The 18,143-nt window shown below is 33.5% G+C and overlaps 5 protein-coding genes and 1 long non-coding RNA gene across 8 annotated transcripts; 4 read left to right on the forward strand and 2 right to left on the reverse strand.

Moving 5' to 3' along the window:
- Positions 1-298: 298 nt before the first annotated feature.
- LOC106353157 (pirin-1-like) lies at positions 299-1,107 on the forward strand. Its single transcript, XM_013792855.2, has 6 exons — positions 299-384; positions 481-530; positions 612-650; positions 748-776; positions 859-921; positions 997-1,107. Exons 1-6 carry the CDS (start codon positions 299-301, stop codon positions 1,105-1,107), a joined length of 378 nt encoding a protein of 125 aa, XP_013648309.2.
- LOC125576214 (putative pirin-like protein At3g59260) lies at positions 301-1,681 on the forward strand. The gene has a single exon (XM_048735642.1). It carries the CDS (start codon positions 1,147-1,149, stop codon positions 1,657-1,659), a length of 513 nt encoding a protein of 170 aa, XP_048591599.1. The 5' UTR covers positions 301-1,146; the 3' UTR covers positions 1,660-1,681.
- A 178-nt stretch (positions 1,682-1,859) lies between these two features.
- On the reverse strand, positions 1,860-4,647 carry LOC106356816 (putative F-box protein At1g58310). Of its 2 annotated transcripts, none has more exons than XM_048735640.1 (4): positions 4,508-4,647; positions 2,732-3,405; positions 2,502-2,642; positions 1,860-2,397 (listed from the first exon to the last, which is right to left on the reverse strand). In XM_048735640.1, the coding sequence occupies exons 2-4, from the start codon at positions 3,371-3,373 to the stop codon at positions 2,050-2,052; spliced, it is 1,131 nt and encodes a 376-aa protein (XP_048591597.1). In that variant the 5' UTR covers positions 3,374-3,405; positions 4,508-4,647; the 3' UTR covers positions 1,860-2,049. The 2 variants fall into 2 exon arrangements, with proteins under 2 accessions (XP_048591597.1, XP_013651996.2); XM_013796542.3 differs by lacking the exon at positions 4,508-4,647 and adding an exon at positions 3,518-3,918.
- LOC106356814 (mitochondrial import inner membrane translocase subunit PAM16 like 2-like) lies at positions 4,160-5,751 on the reverse strand. Of its 2 annotated transcripts, XM_022716347.2 has the most exons (5): positions 5,666-5,751; positions 5,572-5,630; positions 5,087-5,174; positions 4,508-4,641; positions 4,160-4,397 (listed from the first exon to the last, which is right to left on the reverse strand). In XM_022716347.2, exons 2-5 carry the CDS (start codon positions 5,572-5,574, stop codon positions 4,281-4,283), a joined length of 342 nt encoding a protein of 113 aa, XP_022572068.2. In that variant the 5' UTR covers positions 5,575-5,630; positions 5,666-5,751; the 3' UTR covers positions 4,160-4,280. The 2 variants fall into 2 exon arrangements, with proteins under 2 accessions (XP_022572068.2, XP_048591600.1); XM_048735643.1 differs by having other exon boundaries at positions 5,572-5,750.
- A 1,105-nt stretch (positions 5,752-6,856) lies between these two features.
- Positions 6,857-14,506, forward strand: LOC106356812 (beta-galactosidase 15-like). The gene is made up of 15 exons (XM_048735564.1): positions 6,857-6,918; positions 10,204-10,309; positions 10,400-10,608; positions 10,967-11,033; positions 11,119-11,211; positions 11,304-11,447; positions 11,530-11,618; positions 11,701-11,806; positions 11,907-11,994; positions 12,069-12,187; positions 12,266-12,427; positions 12,537-12,837; positions 12,914-13,023; positions 13,127-13,348; positions 13,436-14,506. The coding sequence occupies exons 1-15, from the start codon at positions 6,857-6,859 to the stop codon at positions 14,135-14,137; spliced, it is 2,580 nt and encodes an 859-aa protein (XP_048591521.1). The 3' UTR covers positions 14,138-14,506.
- Positions 14,507-14,702: 196 nt separating this feature from the next.
- LOC125576215 lies at positions 14,703-16,771 on the forward strand. The gene is made up of 4 exons (XR_007314604.1): positions 14,703-15,639; positions 15,939-15,982; positions 16,058-16,397; positions 16,513-16,771. It is a non-coding gene; the product is annotated as an uncharacterized LOC125576215 (long non-coding RNA).
- The last annotated feature ends 1,372 nt before the right edge of the window (positions 16,772-18,143 follow it).

The raw sequence follows: 18,143 nt of genomic DNA on the forward strand, positions 1-18,143 counted from the left end.
AAATTGCATTACAATTTACAGCCAACCATTATGGGAACAAGAATCATATACAAGTATAAAGTGCTTTCAATAAAAGCTTTCAGTTTTCAAGAATTTCACATTTATTTCCTTTTTTGTTTTTTGATGATGAGATTTGATGCAATCATGGTCGATTCCATGCATTTATAAACGTATAGATGATAAAGAGAGACATAAGATATACACATTTACGTTCTTGTTATTATTAATCTTGGAACTGCAAAGAGAGACATAAGATATATACATTAACATAGTTTTTACCATCATCAGAATCATCAGCATGTCATTGCGTCAGGTCATTAAGAAGATATCTGCAGATCTTGAGAATGAAGGTGATGGTGCTGTTGTTAGAAAAAGCATCACCAAGTGAGTTTTTTTTTCTCTATTTCTTCATTTTTCTCAGGAAAAATGGTTTGCTTGACATTCAAGTTTCATATCTGATCTTATTGGGTTAACATTCAGGATTCACCATGAGTTATTGGACCCGTTTGTATCACTAGTAGAATTTTCCGGTAATGTTATTTTACTTCTACAATATTTATGTTTACTTGTCAAAGGATAATCTAGTTAGCCATTATTTTTTTCTTGATCAGTTTCACCTCTAGGTGGATTCAGAGACCATCCTCACAGAGGTCAGATCACTAATTCAATTTTTATATATGTTCTTATGTACACAAAGCTTTCTCTGTTGCGTAATGTCTCTGATGTAATCAGATCAACTTTGTGCAGGTTTTGAAAGTGTTACATACATGCTACAGGTGACAAAGACTCTACCATCTTCTTCATATGTCAGAGTCTTCAATCTTGATGGAGATTTATCATGCTTTTAATGATATGCAGGGAGGAATCATATACCAAGACTTCAATGGTCATAAGATTACAATCCATGAAGGAGATGTTCAGGTGAAGAAAAACAGCATACATTTCAGACCAGCTTAATTTTCTTGTTTCATTCTTTTGATTCTGGTTTTATTATAGTGGATGACAGCAGGAAAAGGAATCATACATTCTGAGATGCCTGAAGAAAAAGTTAACAACGGCTTACAGCTTTGGATCAACCTCCCTTCCGTTGATAAAATGTTCAAATAGATTCCATTCTCTTTCAGCTTTCTCAATGTTTACTAAGACATGTGTTCTTTGGTTTTCAACAGCATTGATCCAAAAGCCGTAGAACTGTCTAGTTCAGAGATTCCAAGAGCAGAAGAAGATGGAGTAGAGGTCAAAGTCATAGCCGGAGAGTCAATGGGAGTTCAATCTCTTTCCTACACAAAAGTACCAATCATGTTCCTTGACTTTACTCTCCAGCCAAGAGCTCAAACTCACCAGACCGTTCCAGAGTCATGGACCGCCTTTGCCTATGTTATAGATGGTGAGGAAGGCGTGTTTAGCACCTCGGACTCTTCCACTGTACAAGCACATAGTGTTGTGGTGTTTGGAAAAGGGGATGGAGTTAGCGTGTTGAATACGTCAAGCTCTAAGCTGTTGAGGTTCTTGTTGATTGCAGGGGAACCTATCGGTGAGCCTGTGGTTCAGCATGGTCCATTTGTGATGAACTCACAGGCTGAGATTGATCTGACCATTGGGGACTATCGCAATGCCAAGAATGGCTTTGAAGGAGCTAAGTCTTGGAGGTCAGAGTAAAAAAAGTTTTGAGGGTTTCTTCTTTTATTCCACATGGATTTAATCTTACATCTTATATTCATACAAATTTCATGTAAGACCAACTCTTAGCTAGTAACATTTTTGCAGTTTCATATTTACATATCAGAAACTTAGAAGACCTGTTTTCACAGTATGTAGCTATTCTTTTTCTTGGGATTAAAGGATAATTTCTTCAAAAAAGACAAACTAAAACTTAATACATTAACTGAAAAATTAATACATTGAGTTGTGGTCTGACCATCAAGACCATAAACAAAACAAGTCATTAGATACTATTACAAACATAAAGCCGAGACACACTCATGTCTTTGAAACGGTAGAAAGAAGCATGAGTGAATCCAATACCAACTTAAGAAACCACGAAGATGCTTAAGTAGATGACAAGTTGAGGTTATCAGAGATGACTTGAATCTTACACTTGCTTAATCCTTCTCTAGAAACCATCTGAAACTGGCTTAAAACTTCCACCACATCTTCATCAATATCCGTCTCATAGTGTATTATGAGTTGTTCAAGATTTGGCATCGTCTCAAGGAAGTACTCAACTTGCTCCATCATTTTATCCATGTCCTCATCTTCACAGATATCTCCAAACTTCATTATCTCAAGGACCTTCACAGGACTTGATGATAAGCAAGTAGGAACCTCCTCCTCCTCCCATGGTTTGCATAGGCACTCTCCACTTCCACAATTCATTCCATATCTATGGAGAAGTCCCTAAACACACACAGTAGAAAACTAACTAACTTCAAAATCTATTTTCACTTTGCATGAAACAATAATGTATCAGCAGACATGAAATAAAGGATATATTTGGCTACTTCGAAGACAAGAGTTTCAAGATTTTGACAGTTCTTGAGAAGTGCAGTCAGTGATTCCCATTCTACATTTGGGTGAGTCTTGATAGTTAGATGAACGAGGTTGTTGTAAACCGGCATTGGTTTGCAGCAGAAAGCAAGAACCTGAACCAAAACACAAAACCATTTCACGTCAAGTAGAGAACATCACTAACTTGAACCATTAAAAGATAGAAACGGAAACTGAAACTGACCTCAAGAGTGTTGTCAGATAAGTAAAGCTTCTTAACATTGCATATTCCCATAAGAAGAACCGTTGCATTCCCAACCATAGTTCCCTCTTTTTCTTTAGCTATATCATCGTCTGAAAGTTTAGCCTGACCGATCTGTTCATGAGTCATTCGCAGATCGAGACTAGCTTCAACAAGTAAAGGAAAATTCACGTTTGGATAGGTATCTGCAATAGCATCAGAATACTCAAAGTAGACAAGATTTGGAGTATCAAACGATACACTCTTTGGATTATCATAAACCATTTGTTTAAACCGGAACGTTAGTCTCTTGAGGGTAATGCTAGATACGGAGCAAGATTCCCAAAATTCTTGACACATTGTTACACTCGAATCAACCTCGGAAGAGAGAGGCCAAGACCAATGAGAAGAGATGTTTAGAACAAGTTCTGTAACATGACGGTTCAGAACTTTGCTTATCCAACGAATGACAGGAGCTGGACCAACGTCATCTTTGCACTTGATGGAGAGTCTGTTTAAAGGACCATTCCTGTGTAAATCCAGTTTACTATCGACAAGTCTTATAAAACATCTTCGAATCTTGTCCCGTTCTTGTCTTCTCACTCCAGGATGCATCCTGATTGAGTCATCAAATTCAAGATTCATCTTTGGTTTGTATAACTATCACCACTTACACCCTGAACAAATAAAAATGAGCTTCAAGGTAAGAATTAAACATGAGCATAGGTAACCAAAGCCAAAAATAATATGGAAGAACAAAGAATAACAGAAGCAGAGAAGAAACTTTACTTGAGGTTAAAGAAAGAAGCAGAGGCAACCAAAGCCAAGAAATCAGCTTTGTGTTTATGAATTTAGGAACTGTATTAAAGAAATTTATAGCAGAAGATGAAGATTTTTTTGGGGCTTTTTTTGGTTTTGGCGTGATGGGTGATTTTTTCAATGCTAGATTTTCTTTTGGAGTGTTGTCAAGTCATAAGATCTTCTGGATGATGATGATGAGATTCTCTGTGAGTTCAGAGTATTAATTTTCAAGAGTCTAATCTAGCTGTCAGTCTAATCAAACTATTGATTTGAAAGAAACCTAATATAAATAGTTAACATGCAGCATGTGCTTGTTCCCTTGGCTCTCAACGAGATGTTTAAGTAGTAAGACCAGTTATAGATGATATGAAGATAATAGTTGGCTCATTATGGCTGATGATACGATCTCTAGTTTAAGTAAAATTTTCAATTTACATTTCTTTTCAATCTTGGGTTGTGTTGTGCATAGAAACTTGCTTAGTGTATGTAAAAACATTGCAATATTCTGGGTTTTTTAAGCTGTCTCAAGAATTTACTACTAATATAATGAAGTACTTATATATATATAACTGTAGATTTATCTCAGTTTTCAAATCTTACGACTTACGAGGTTCTTTGACACTGATCAACTAAACAGAGCAAGGCCCCTTTCGTTATTATTATTAAGTAAGAGGTGACCAAAACTATGGCAAGAACTGTGACATCGTCTTGGATTCTACATAAACGAGCATTAAAAAAAAAGAAAAGAATCCTACAAATTGGCTTTGGTCCTGTACACAACTTCGAGACATTCTTTGGCTCGAACAACTTTCGACTGAAGGTAAAAGCTCCCAGCTTTGGCGTTATTCTCAAATAGCTTGTCGTATTTCTGCATTCATCATATATAGACCAAACCAGCTTAACTCCTTTTAGTTAATTCCCTCTAGAGAGTTTCAGATTTCAGACCAACGATTGAAAGAGGAGAAGTGTGTTATTTACCAGTAAAATCTCTTCCCAAGAGGTCTGCTCGGTTACACCGAGAATCTGCCTAGCCTCTTGCGCGTTAATGGCTTTTCCTGCTTTGCGTACTGCATTCTGCATTGCTTCCTGTGCAACGCCAGTTTTAGATGCATCTGCAAAAAGACATTTCATGAGTATGATAGGCATCCTTCATTACATTACATTATATGACACTCTTGACTTAACAACCGAGCTATTATACATTTATACTCGTGAAATAGAGCAAATATGTTTTGAAAAACATACAACCTGTTCTAGTAGTAGTAAGATGCAACTAATAAAAAACCTATCAACTGAAAAAAAGATCTCAATAAGAGAGAGCAAGCCATCATTGGATTCATGTAGCAACCATTTGATGCCAACATATACATAGAAACAGAGCAATCACCGGTTCAATGTACTCAACTGAAAAAGAGCAAGCTGTTTCAGGAAAACGTAATTTTCAGAATATCAAGAATCACTATTAACTAGAAAATCCAATTTGTAAACCAAAGCTATCAACTGGAAAAATATATAAAAAAGAGCATTTGTTGTAGAAAAAAAGGTGTTGAAACTCACTAGCAATGGCTTGACGATAGGCTTGAAAGAAAGCACGACCCAATATCCCAGAACCCATCACAATGAACTGCGCAATTATTCTACTAGCCTGTAAAAAAGAAAGTAACCATAAACATTAGTGGTAATGATATATTTCAACAAGTAGACATCTTTTTGTCTAATAATCAAATCTAGAAAGAACAAAACAAAACAGAACCGGAAACTGTCTGTACATGTATTTTCGTATAAAAAGTATGTAACTTTTCGATTTATAATGTTCTAAACACTGCATTTACAGCCTTAGTTACTAATATGGATTGATTTCAATTTCGAACAAACATACAAAAAGCTAAATAATTTGTACCCAATTCGCGAAACCCATCAATATCTCGGTATTAATACAACATAGCACTAACAAGCGATCCAAAAGGAAGCTAACATGAAACGACTTTATCAAAAGGACAAAGAGTCATCTCATCACACCAGAGAGAGAAAACCAAACCCACCATGGAAGCAGCTTAGTTGGCCCGTTTGAATTCGAGAAGATGCCTTCTTTCCTTAACGAGACTATGATTCGTGTTTCGGCGAGGAGGAAAACAATCTAGGGTTCTCTATTGTTCAGCTCGTGTTCCTGTAATAAGTTGGGAGAGAGGATGACCAGTTGACCACGAAGCACAGGTTTGACGCCCAAGGAAATTTTAGTACTATCCAATAGAAACTCTCCACGTGTTAGTATGGACTTGGGCTGTTGAGAAATTTGGCCCATGTTTACTGGGTAGATATATGACCTCTGAGCAATTATGAAGCCTGGTTTTAAATTGAATAGTAAGAGTTTCTTTTTGTTAATTAAAAATTGGTTTATATTGTTTCATACCTGTATATATATATATTTTTTTTTTGTTTACTTCCTCTGTTTCAGAAAATATATGTTTTAGGATTTTTACACTCATTAAAAAAATATATCAGATTTTAGCTACTATGCATTATTTTCCGTGATTAACTATTTCCCTTAACTTTTTTTTTTGTTGTTTAATTCCCCGTAACTTCTAACCAATTAATAAACACTATTATATTTGTGGAAGTTTACAATTTACAATTAATTTATGTTTTGAAAATGTAAGAAAATTATTTTTTATAAACAATTTTTTTTTCAAAAACATTGATCTTTCTGAATTGCTGTTTTCATTTATAGTTGTTTTCATTTTTTCAAATTGCATTTTCTTTTTAATTTATTTTTTCCATTTCTATTTATTTTGTTTAATGTTTTTCATAACCATATTTTATATATTTTTATTACCACTTTTGACTTGAAAACTTGTATTTTTTTCCACTTATGTCTTTTTAACTTTTTTTTTCTAACACTAAAGGATGATTATATTAAACATGAGATTTACAAAATAAGATAAACATAGACCATAAACCAAAGCCGGAAGCAACCCGGAGACAGAGCCGACAGAAATAGATTCTACGGATACAAGGCACTAACACAGTGAAACATTTTTGTTATACACTTGAACATAAAACATGACGATTTAGAGATTAAAACCAGAACAAGATTAAAAGGTCACAACAAAAGCGTAGAGTAGAAGAATGCTCCAAGCACCAAAACACCAAACTCCATGCAAATCTTTGTTAAAAGAGAACCAACAAGACACCTCTCATAGTGAATAAGCATAGCAGATAAAGCATAAAACTTTTGCTTCAAATCTCCGTAACGAACAAGAGTTTCCAAAGCGAACAGTGTTTTCAACTCATCTTTTGGAGAAGGCGAAGTCAAAACGATTGACGACCATGAAACGCCAAGAGAAGCAGGTGAAAGGCGAGGACACAATCATACCTCTAGAGAAAAGACAGTGAGCAAATCTCAACACACCGTCCAAAATCAGTCTTGAAGACAAGAGGGATTACGAATTGAGACGGAGCGAAGCCAAAGATACCAACACAGAAGAGAAGGAGCATGCAGCTTAGGAGACACACCACCACACCATTGATCTATCAAATCCGGAACCCCTGACCTTGAAACAAGCCTAACACCCGACAGATCTTGAACAAATATTAGAGAGGCGACCGAACAGCAAGTTGCGATGAGCATTTAATATTTTTAATGTTACAAATTATTGCATTACAATACACATATAATCTTCGTAATAATGTCCCTCAACAAGATATACCACCAAAAAACATTCTGGCCAAAAGAGAAGGATAAGATTTCCTTTAATGGCTACATTTTTCCGCTATTCGTGTGCATAGTTGTTACTGTCGATTGATTCTGTGTGAGAATCAGAATTTTCTTTGGTAAATTATCATTATTTACGGCCGCAGTAGATTCAAAGAAGCTAATATATGGGTAATTTTTACAAGTTTCCAAGTTGTATGAAGATATTCTTACGTTGACGATAAAGTTTATTCTTCGTTTAAAAGATGCATGCATAGAAAATAGCTTATTGGAAGAAGATAAAGAATGTTATGAAGCATCACGCAAAAAGTGTAATCACCAAGGATTTATTTCAATCCTATATTGCTAGGGGTTTTCCTCAGTGGCTTCATTATCTTTTTTGTTAAGTCAATGATATCCCCTGTTGTACTAGGTGATTGTAACAAATCCTTGTTTGGTTTCCTCTGTTCCCATTCATATATAAAATTCAGTGTTTAAAAAAAAAAAAAAAGAAGCATCACGTTGGACTACACAAGAACAGTTGTTGTGTAAGTTGTGTTATTTATTTGTGATGTTATTAGTTTGCTGTCAAGTTATAAATCTCTTAAAATTTTGGAATTTTATTACAGTAAGAAAATATACAACAAACTCATAGTTTTTAATATACTTTAGAAAAAAATTTAACAATCTTTTTTTTACGTATTGATTGGCGTGGTATCTCATGTGGGTGGAGACGGCAGTGGAGAGAAGACGGTGGCAATGATGAAACAACTGGTGATGATGGTAGTCGCGGTGCTGATTTTACAGATTGAATAATAGGAAACATAATATATATTGCATTTCATTTCTATTATATATATACAGTATCATATAACATAAAAAATGTTCATTTTTTCCAATCATTTTTTACTAACTAACGGTGGCGTTTATGTGACAGCAGCGAAGGCATCTATCCATGTCGAATACATAGGATGTGGGAGAAGTGAGTCTTGGAATGTGAATAAGAATAGAGGAAAAACGTGAGGGGAGAGGGGGTTTGTGCTTTCATGGTGGTGTTTGTGACTCTGTGAGTTTATGAGACCAATAGAAACCGCATGAAGAACTTCAAGCCTTATTCAGATGAGGAAAAAAAAAACTCAAAACAATCTCATTGTTTGTCTGTCTCCCTCTCTGTTTTGGCTACAAACAAGAAACATAGAAATGTTAGATATTTTACATCAACTTACTTTGTGAGAATTGTGTGAATAATTAAGGACCACATTTTATCTTTTCCATATACTAATTCTTAACTAATATTTTTTTCTTTGCAGGTTGCCCCGGTTTTATACAAGGGTATTATGAGATCATTACATAAAATACACGGTATATACTATCAATTTAGATTATTTAGATAGAAAGTCAATTATAATTTTTTGCGATATACGATGCAATTTCCCTAAAATATGTAACTGTTCTTCCCATTATCTTTGACAATCACAAATCGGAGCTTGTCGCCGCCCTCGGCGATTTTCTTGACGAAATTGATTCCGGCGAGACAATGAGCCTTGGAAGAGACTGAAGCACTTTATTTTCAGTCCTTTGTTTTCTGATTCTAACTATGGTGGAGGAGATTAAATTGAACCTTCTTGTGCTTTGGAGGATTAATTGTTACTGACAGTGAGACGATAGAGCCATACACATCGAGGATAACGTAAGTTTGGTTTGGTTTAGATTTGTAAAGGGGTTTCAAGGACCTCGATCGAGGTGGTCAAACAAATTTGAACCAATATGGTTTATGTTAGTTTACTTTGAATTCCATTTCCATCATGTTGTTGCTCTTTATAAACGAGCAATTAAAAGCTATGACATGTCCAATGGTTATTCTTCATAAGATGATCCATACTCCTATAGATTTCAATAGAAAAATTGCTAACTTTTGGTAGAAAATATCGATTATAACATTACAGATTCTAGGTATGGAGGATGATATACAATCGAAGATGTTTTCTTATTGGCAAGTTTCTCCGACGAAAGTGATTCCAGAGGAGAGAAACTCAACGAAGACAATGAAACCAAATAAAAAGTGTGTTTTGATTAGAGAAACCAGTTAAGAAACTTGATACGATAAAATTAGCCTTCGTTGTTTAAGAGTTTTGAAAATAAGGATTTGATTGATAATGGTTCAAAGAAAAGTTAATGCAAAAATAAAAAAAAATGGAAAATGTCACACTAAGTATTCAAAATCTTGTACGATAGCATAGTAAAGTTAGATATTTACTAACTGAGTTTGTGCGACTAACTAAATAATAAGGGAAAGCGAATATTTATATATGTAAAAGATAACTCATCAAAATTTAGCAGTTGACTAATGATATGTTTGTCAAAGTAGTTATCAGTGTTATTACAACATTTATTCAACGCTCCTACACAAATTTGATCAACAGAAACAAGATATTTATTATGTAAAAAACAGAGATTGTTAATACAATTGTTTTTATCTCCTTTGTGAAAACTTGAAAGTTGTAAGAACATTATTCAGAATTAAATTGGTTAAGAGTTTAGATGAAAATATGTAAATAAGTATGATGCTTTTAAGATTTACATTATTTAGAAAACAATTATTTTTTCATATTCAGTCATTTTTAAAGATATAATGAATTGAAAACAAATTTCAACAACCAAGCTACATCGATTTAGATTTTTGGAATAAATCTGTTATTATCCAAATCAAATTTAAATTATACATCTGGATAAATGATTTTTTATTAGTCGCAAAATTTACGAAAATTAGTTAAACGATAAACAAAATTTATACTTAAATAAAATGACAGTTAACATTTTGTTTTTTTTCAGAATATCTATAATTATCCGTATTATCTTTAAATAACGATTTTATACCCTATAAAAAGCTTTGTTTCCTTTCTTATTTCTTCATACAAAAACCATTCTTCTAAATAAATATGGTTTCTCTAAGATTTCTTTTATGTTTTCTTTTCGTAAGTAGTGTCTATGCCACAATTGTTTCTCATGATGGCCGAGCCATTACCATTGATGGTCACCGCCGAGTTCTCCTCTCTGGTTCGATCCATTATCCTAGAAGCACTCCTGAGGTATTTAATCTACCTTACATCAAATGGTATGTATGGTCTTATTCTATTATATTTGCTACTAATTATAATTGTTTTTGTTAATATGTTAAGATGTGGCCGGACCTTATCAAAAAAGGTAAAGAAGGAGGTCTTGATGCGATTGAAACTTATGTCTTCTGGAATGCGCATGAGCCTACTCGCCGTCAATATGATTTTTCTGGAAAATTAGATCTTATTCGCTTCCTGAAAACCATTCAAGATGAAGGATTGTATGGTGTTCTTCGTATAGGACCATATGCATGTGCTGAGTGGAATTACGGGTAATATACTAAAATAGATTTATTTAGCCTCTTTAAGTGCAATATATATATATATATATATATATCAGTTAAATACATCTTCATAATAATTTAGCATCTTTTATGGTAATGGTATGGTTTTCCATATAATGTTTGGTCCATAAATGGTCATTGATTTTAGTAATCAGTATACTAAAACTTATGTACCGTAAATTTCAATACTAATCTTTTTAATTGTAATATATATTTTTAATAAATTATCATAATAAGTTAGCATTTTGTATGATGATAGTACATTATTTTACCAAAACAAAATGATGATAGTACATTTTCTCATGTAATAAATTTGACCAGCAAAATTTTTAATCATTTTAAACAGAGGATTTCCTGTCTGGCTGCACAACATGCCTGGAATGGTGTTCAGAACTACAAATAAAGCATTCATGGTAATCTTACATGATGATCATTATTATTTTTAACATATACATAATGTTATTTTTTAATAATTTTATATGAATGATTTATGTATAGGATGAGATGCAAAACTTCACAACTATGATAGTAGACATGGTCAAGAAAGAAAATTTATTTGCATCACAGGGTGGCCCAATTATTCTTGCTCAGGTAATCGATTTAACCTTTTAAATACTTTATGAGTTTCATAATGTTATAGACAAATTTTAGCAATATTTATTTTTTGTTTATTAATCTTGCAGATAGAAAATGAGTATGGAAATGTAATGGGACCCTACGGAGAATCGGGTAAATCATACATTAAGTGGTGTGCAAACATGGCTCAATCTCTTAATGTTGGTGTTCCATGGATAATGTGCCAACAAAATGATGCTCCTCAGCCTATGGTAATTAGATCAGTCTAGTAATAATGAATGTTTATTTAATATATTCAATGGTTAACTATTTTAAATTGTTTTGTTTTTATAGTTGAATACATGTAATGGCTTTTATTGTGACGATTTTGTACCAAACAATCCCAATACTCCTAAGATGTGGACTGAGAATTGGACCGGATGGTTAGTTTTATTTTCCGAATGATTATTTTTTCTTATTTTGTAAGTATTTTATCATAATTTTTTTTGTCTTCTATTTTTTCAGGTTTAAGCAATGGGGTGGTAAAAATTCTCATAGAACAACCGAAGATGTTGCATTTTCTGTTGCAAGGTTCTTCCAAAGAGGAGGAACTTTTAATAATTATTATATGGTAAAATATAATAATTAAAATTAAACTTATTTATTCAAATAAGCTCACAGAAAATCGACATTAACTAAAAAGAGTAATTGAAATGTTTTTATTATTGTAGTACCATGGAGGCACCAACTTTGATAGAACTGCTGGCGGTCCATACATCACAACTTCATATGATTATGATGCTCCACTTGACGAATATGGTAAATTTAAAGTATATTTATATTAAAAAAATATTTTGGTTTTCAATTTTTATTAACATGGTAAAATCTATTAGGTAATTTGAATCAACCAAAATACGGGCATTTGAAGCAACTTCATGATGTTCTTCATTCTATGGAAAAAATTCTCACATACGGAAACATCTCCACCATTGACTTTGGAAACTCTGCATCGGTAATATTCTTGTTATTTTCTATAAGTATTGTTCATGTTATTATTGAACTAATTACTCATCATGAAAATATTATATAGGCAACAATTTATAGAACCAAAGAAGGATCAAGCTGCTTTTTTGGAAATGGAAATGAAAATTCAGATGCAACAATTAGTTTCCAAGGAGAATCTTATGTTGTCCCGGCTTGGTCTGTTACCATTTTACCGGATTGCAAAAATGAGGCTTATAACACTGCCAAGGTTTTTTATTTTACATTTTATTTTGTGGATTTTAAATTTTCATACTAACAATTATTATTCCTTAAATGTTGTAACCAAAATTCATTTTATGTTGGTTTTAAATTTTCAGATTACCACTCAGACTTCAATGATGGTTAAGAAACCAAATGAAGCTGAGGATACTCCTTCAACTCTGAAATGGTCATGGAGGCCAGAGAACATGGACAACTTCCTTCTGAAAGGAAAAGGAGAATCGACACAGACACAACTATTTGATCAGAAAGTAGTAACCAATGACCAAAGTGATTATCTATGGTACATGACTACCGTTAAGTTTAAAAAACGAGATCCATTTTTGGGTAAAAACATGTCTCTTCGCGTCAACAGTACTGCTCATGTCCTTCACGCTTTTGTCAATGGAAAACATATTGGTAAGTAACTCCTATATATGTTTTACAAATCTCAATAACACTAACTTACCAAAAAAGTCATTTATTATATTTTTAGGTAATCAACACGTTGAGAATGGAAAATTTAACTATGTATTTGAGAAAGATGTGAAGTTTAAGTCTGGTCGTAATGTCATTGCTCTTCTTAGCATAACTGTGGGACTTGCTGTAAGTTTTTTAATATTATTTTATCTTGTAGTTTTTAAAAGTAAAAACTCCTTTTTAAAAAAAAAAATTAACTGAAAAATAAAAATTGTTTTTCTTTTTATAGAACTATGGTGCTTTCTTTGAAAGTAAGCCAGCTGGAATCACTGGACCCATTTCTATTACGGGAAGAAATGTTGATGAAACTATAGTTAAGGACTTGTCTGCTCATAAATGGAGCTATAAGACCGGTTTAAATGGGTTTGAGAACCAACTCTTTAGAACAGAATCAGTGTCTAAATGGTCAGTTGAAAGTGTACCTTTTAACCGAACCATGACTTGGTATAAGGTAAAGAGATGTTATTATCTATAAGATAACTAATCAAACACTTGTTGATTTTAATATCAAATCATATTATTCCATTTTGTCTTTCAGGCTACGTTCAAGGCTCCCTTAGGAAATGATCCAGTTGTTGTCGATCTTCTGGGACTTGGAAAAGGTACAGCTTGGGTCAATGGAAACAACATTGGACGTTATTGGCCAGCATTCATTTCAAGTGAAAATGGTTGTGCTGCAAAATGTAATTATAGAGGGCCTTATCATGCTGAAAAGTGTTTAACCAATTGCGGAGAACCCACACAAAGATGGTACGTTTTCCACATCTTATTAAGTTATATAATCAAATATTTTAATGTTAAACCTAAGAAATTTTTACTGAGATTTTTTTTCTTTGTTCTTTTTTTAAACAGGTATCATGTTCCTCGTTCTTTCTTGAATGCAGAAGGAGATAACACACTAGTTTTGTTTGAGGAGATGGGAGGAAACCCATCGCTTGTCAGTTTCCAAACTACTAGAGTGGGAAGTGTATGTGCTAATGTCTATGAGAAAAATTCTATTGAGCTTTCTTGCGATAGAAAACCCATTTCTGCCATCAAATTTGCCTCATTTGGTAACCCATATGGCAACTGTGGATCTTTCGAAAAAGGAACTTGTGAATCAAGTAACAACACGATTGATATTCTCACACAAGAATGTGTTGGAAAAGAGAAGTGTTCCATTGATGTATCTACGGAAAAGTTTGGAGCACCAGATTGCACTGGATCTGTTAGAAGGCTCGCTGTCGAAGCTATATGCTAAGTGTTTTTCTAGATTTACAGTGTTTTCTTTATTATATTTCCAAATTATGCTATATTTTGTTTTCAAAGATATAAGTATTTTTAATCTTTACTTCTGGTGGTTTTATTCAATAAAAGAACACATTCTTATATACATTTTACACAGTCATCCTTTTTCCAAAAAGTCATGGTCATTTCTTTCTCACCATCCTCACTCTCTCTAAAAAATTGAATAAGTGTTCCTTCAATATTTGTTGTTTTTTCTCTTTAATATATAACACTGATTAAACTGTTCTACCTCAGTTGGTAAATAACCAGTTTTAATGTATGAGTTCAAGTCTTATTGTACAATTTTTTCTTTTCTATTTTGCATTAAATAAAACCTTGAACTTATTTTCTGAGAAACCAAATTGACAATAGAAGTTAATAAAATAGCAGTTATTTTGACATAATAAAGAAACTAGCATTAGGACACATTTTATCCGTTTATTCCCTTTCAATTTAATTACCTGGTGAACATGTGATATAGTTGATGACGTAGATGACAGAACATCTATACTATATTAAAAGGGCTTGAGGGAGGCTTTTTAGCTATGCCACATCAGATCAGAAAATCAACCAATGAGGTTGGAGCAATGGGACATGTCATCTGTTTATGATATTGATTTGGGCTTCGTATTTGATTTTGGACTTTTTATTTTACCGTTCTTTATTTTGTTTAGGGCTTCTTCTCTTGCCTTTGTCGACTGATTCTATCTTCTATTTTGGATGATCATGCCTTTCTTCTCTTACCTTTCGACTTCCGTACCTTCCCTTGCTCTTCTCTTCAAATCCATTTTAACGCATATTTTCACCACTAACTGCTCTAATCAAACCTTGCATGATCTCATTCAATGGATTCTTTTCATCTTCCTCTATATTTGTCTATTTACAAATCTCATTCTCTTGACTTATGTGTGGATTAAAATTGAAAAGCTTCTCTCAGACAATCATCCCAACCTAAAGGAAACTCTTCAATCTCCAGCGACCGCAAGACCAACGAGAAGACAGTCGCCTCCTCCGAGACTGCGAGACCAAACGGGAAGTCCACCGCTTCCTCCGCCATTGTGATGAAACCAAACGCTTCTACCGCTCTGTCCAAATCCGAATCGGACCATCGATTGCATAGAGTTTTAGATATGCTGGAGCGTTGCCGTGGCTGTGTAACTTACGTTGTAGCTCTGAATCGGCCTAAAAAAAAGAAACAGAGGAAGAGTAACAGCAACAGGGGTTCTGGCGGAGTAACAGAAGCAGCCGTGGAGAGGCGGAGTGGAGACCAAGGACGAGATTAGCGGCGAGAAATTTGAAAGATGATCATTTACGCATATTTTTGGTTTAATATTTTTGGTTTATGCTTATTAAGGTGATGATTAATGATATGTCTCTTATCAGGTCCAAGTTGGAGGATCACCGTTGTATAAGGTAAAGAGAAATCGGGGGGAAGGTGGTCTTGGACAAGTGTTTGTTGGATCACCGTTGTATAAGGTTAAGATTATATTATTAGCATGATTCTGTTACCATTGTTTCACAGCTTCATTTTCCTCAATATATAGCTCTGAAGTTTGAGCAACGAATCTCTCATCTTTCTCATTATGTTTGTAAAATTGCTTTTGTCGGGTATTTAGGGATTTAGTTGAGTTAATATGTGAAATCAACATTATCTTATGTTCTGAACCTTGGGTGGCAGCCATGGAGTCCCTATAGCTGCTACAAATTAAAGTTAGCTCTTATTTTGGCAATATTCTCTGTTGTTTATGTACTCTTTACACTGTTTTCTTTGACAGGTTCGACATGATACTGTCAGTCCAGAAATATTTGAAACAGAAAGGTATTTGCAATACCTTTTAGAGAGAAGTTGATATTTACAAACGTTGCAACTCTTTCCTTATCGATAGATTCTTAGGTAAGCAAGTGCACTCAGGCAAGGGATTCAAATGTAAATCATCCTTGCTGGGAGAGACCAGAGACCATGAAAGAAAAGAGACCCATTAAAATTGTGCAGACACTCCAGGGACTGAGGTTGCTGTGGAGATTGCTGCAGCCATGGCTTCAAAAATATGCAAAGCAGCTGTTCAATTTTGCAGACACGTACATTGTACTGGAAGCTCATAAGTCTTACAATTCAACATGGTACGGGAACAAGCCACTATGGGCAGCTTCGAAATCACAGAAACTGAAGATCAGTATTATTCTCTCTGGAGGTCAAGCACCTGGTGGGCACACTGTCATATATGGACCATTTGGTAAGTGTTTAAAAGACATTTTTGTATGTCTCAAAATGATGCTTTATGTATTGTTGTATCTTATTTGGTCTACTATTGATTTGTAATTTTTTTTTCGGTTTCGGATCACTTGCAGGAGCGTGATAAAGAAAGTACATTTTACGGATTTAAAGATGGTCCAGTTGGGATCAGGAAATGCAAATAGGTTGTCTTGAATGCAGAATACATTCAGCGTTAAAGGAACCATGTATTTGGACTGTGTTAATATATGAGATCTTTGCCAAAAACTTTGTGAAAGATTGAGATTCTACAATTTTTCATCATCATTTAGAACTGTTTGATGTAGACATTCCGGTACTCAAGCATGTGTATAGAGCTGCAACTTAACTTTCTTAGCTCTAGCTACAAAATGACCTGAATTTGACACGCTGGCTCTGTATGTTTCATGAATTCTCTTTTAATGACCATGAATGAACTTTATATATACATAACCTTATTTTTGCAGAAACTGAGCTGCGGTTTTCTGCTAATTGCCCCAGAACTTTATATATAAAAAGTTATATATAAAAAGTCAAAACCTGATTCCACACTAACTATTCACTCTATACGTCTATGTCTACACTAACTGAGCTGCTGTTTTCTGCTAATTACCCTGGAACTTTATATATAAAAAGTCAAAACCTGATTCTACACTAACTATTCACTCTATATGTCTATGTCTTAGGAGTCATGGCTCTCCTATCCTCTCATAAAACATACTAAAGAAAGCGGAGTAGGAGGAACCCCATATAGATAAATACATTTTAAAAATAAAAAAAAAACTTTTAAATAAACAAACAAACTAAAATTGTAACAAATTTAAAATATAACTTTTAAAAATCAATAATAAAATATAGTAAATTACTATACGAAATAACTTATATAATAAAGTCAATGTAAACTCATATTATTCAGATAATATAGTTTACTTGATATCCAAATATAATAACATATAACATATATAAAAAAAATATATATATATATATATAATAACATATATAAAATACCAATAAATATCTGCATTTCTAAATAGTGACGATTGATATTAGGTTTTCATGCTACCTACCTAACTTAAAGTAATTTTTGTTATAATAAAGTTACTATTCCTTTTTTAATCGTCTAAAACAAGAATTCTAAGAGAATATATAAAGAGAACAATGAATTTAAAACTAAACAAATAAAAAATAAAAATAATCAGTTGTTTTGTATTAAACTCAGTCGACCAAATTTGTTTTAATAAAATTTATACTATTATAAAGTTAAAGTAGATTAAATATTTAAAACAAATTAAAACAGTTACGCTTTCATAAAATAATTGAGAAATCTTACACTATTAAAAGGAGAATATGAAACCCTCTTTAATTGTCCATGTCAGCGAAAAAAATCGCAACCAATCATTTGTTCATGTTATCATGGATGTTAAGTTGTTGGGCCACGAATCTGTGCTGCGTAATAGGCCACTTAGCTTTAATGACCTTTGTTTTGACATCTTCTTACTCCAACCTAATTTTGTTACAACGTCTACAAAAGACCTTCCAGAACTAATTGTCTTCCTATCTCCTCCGTATAACGACTGTGACGGCTATAATGACGAATTAAAGCTACTTAATTACTCCTTCAGATAAATCGGCATCTAACTTTCCACATCCCTCCTCTTACTCAATCATAACAATGTTTCCTCAAGCCAAAAATCTATTGCTCATATCCTTAAATCCATTCGTAGCTTTA

The sequence above is a fragment of the Brassica napus genome, chromosome A7 (assembly GCF_020379485.1).
Source record: "Brassica napus cultivar Da-Ae chromosome A7, Da-Ae, whole genome shotgun sequence".
NCBI lineage: Eukaryota > Viridiplantae > Streptophyta > Magnoliopsida > Brassicales > Brassicaceae > Brassica > Brassica napus.

Coding starts and splice junctions, on each gene's coding strand:
- LOC106353157 (XM_013792855.2), top strand. CDS start 299: ATGTCATTGCGTCAGGTCATTAAGAAGATATCTGCAGATCTTGAGAAT. Junction 531..611: donor ATCACTAGTAGAATTTTCCG/GTAATGTTATTT, acceptor TTTCTTGATCAG/TTTCACCTCTAGGTGGATTC. Junction 777..858: donor GTGTTACATACATGCTACAG/GTGACAAAGACT, acceptor AATGATATGCAG/GGAGGAATCATATACCAAGA.
- LOC125576214 (XM_048735642.1), top strand. CDS start 1,147: ATGTGTTCTTTGGTTTTCAACAGCATTGATCCAAAAGCCGTAGAACTG.
- LOC106356816 (XM_048735640.1), bottom strand. CDS start 3,373: ATGAATCTTGAATTTGATGACTCAATCAGGATGCATCCTGGAGTGAGA. Junction 2,643..2,731: donor TATCTGACAACACTCTTGAG/GTCAGTTTCAGT, acceptor GTTTTGGTTCAG/GTTCTTGCTTTCTGCTGCAA. Junction 2,398..2,501: donor TTGAAACTCTTGTCTTCGAA/GTAGCCAAATAT, acceptor GTGTGTGTTTAG/GGACTTCTCCATAGATATGG.
- LOC106356814 (XM_022716347.2), bottom strand. Junction 4,642..5,086: donor CTATCGTCAAGCCATTGCTA/GTGAGTTTCAAC, acceptor GTCTTTTTGCAG/ATGCATCTAAAACTGGCGTT. Junction 4,398..4,507: donor CTTGGGAAGAGATTTTACTG/GTAAATAACACA, acceptor TGATGAATGCAG/AAATACGACAAGCTATTTGA.
- LOC106356812 (XM_048735564.1), top strand. CDS start 6,857: ATGAAACGCCAAGAGAAGCAGGTGAAAGGCGAGGACACAATCATACCT. Junction 11,034..11,118: donor CTACAAATAAAGCATTCATG/GTAATCTTACAT, acceptor ATTTATGTATAG/GATGAGATGCAAAACTTCAC. Junction 12,838..12,913: donor TGTCAATGGAAAACATATTG/GTAAGTAACTCC, acceptor TTATATTTTTAG/GTAATCAACACGTTGAGAAT.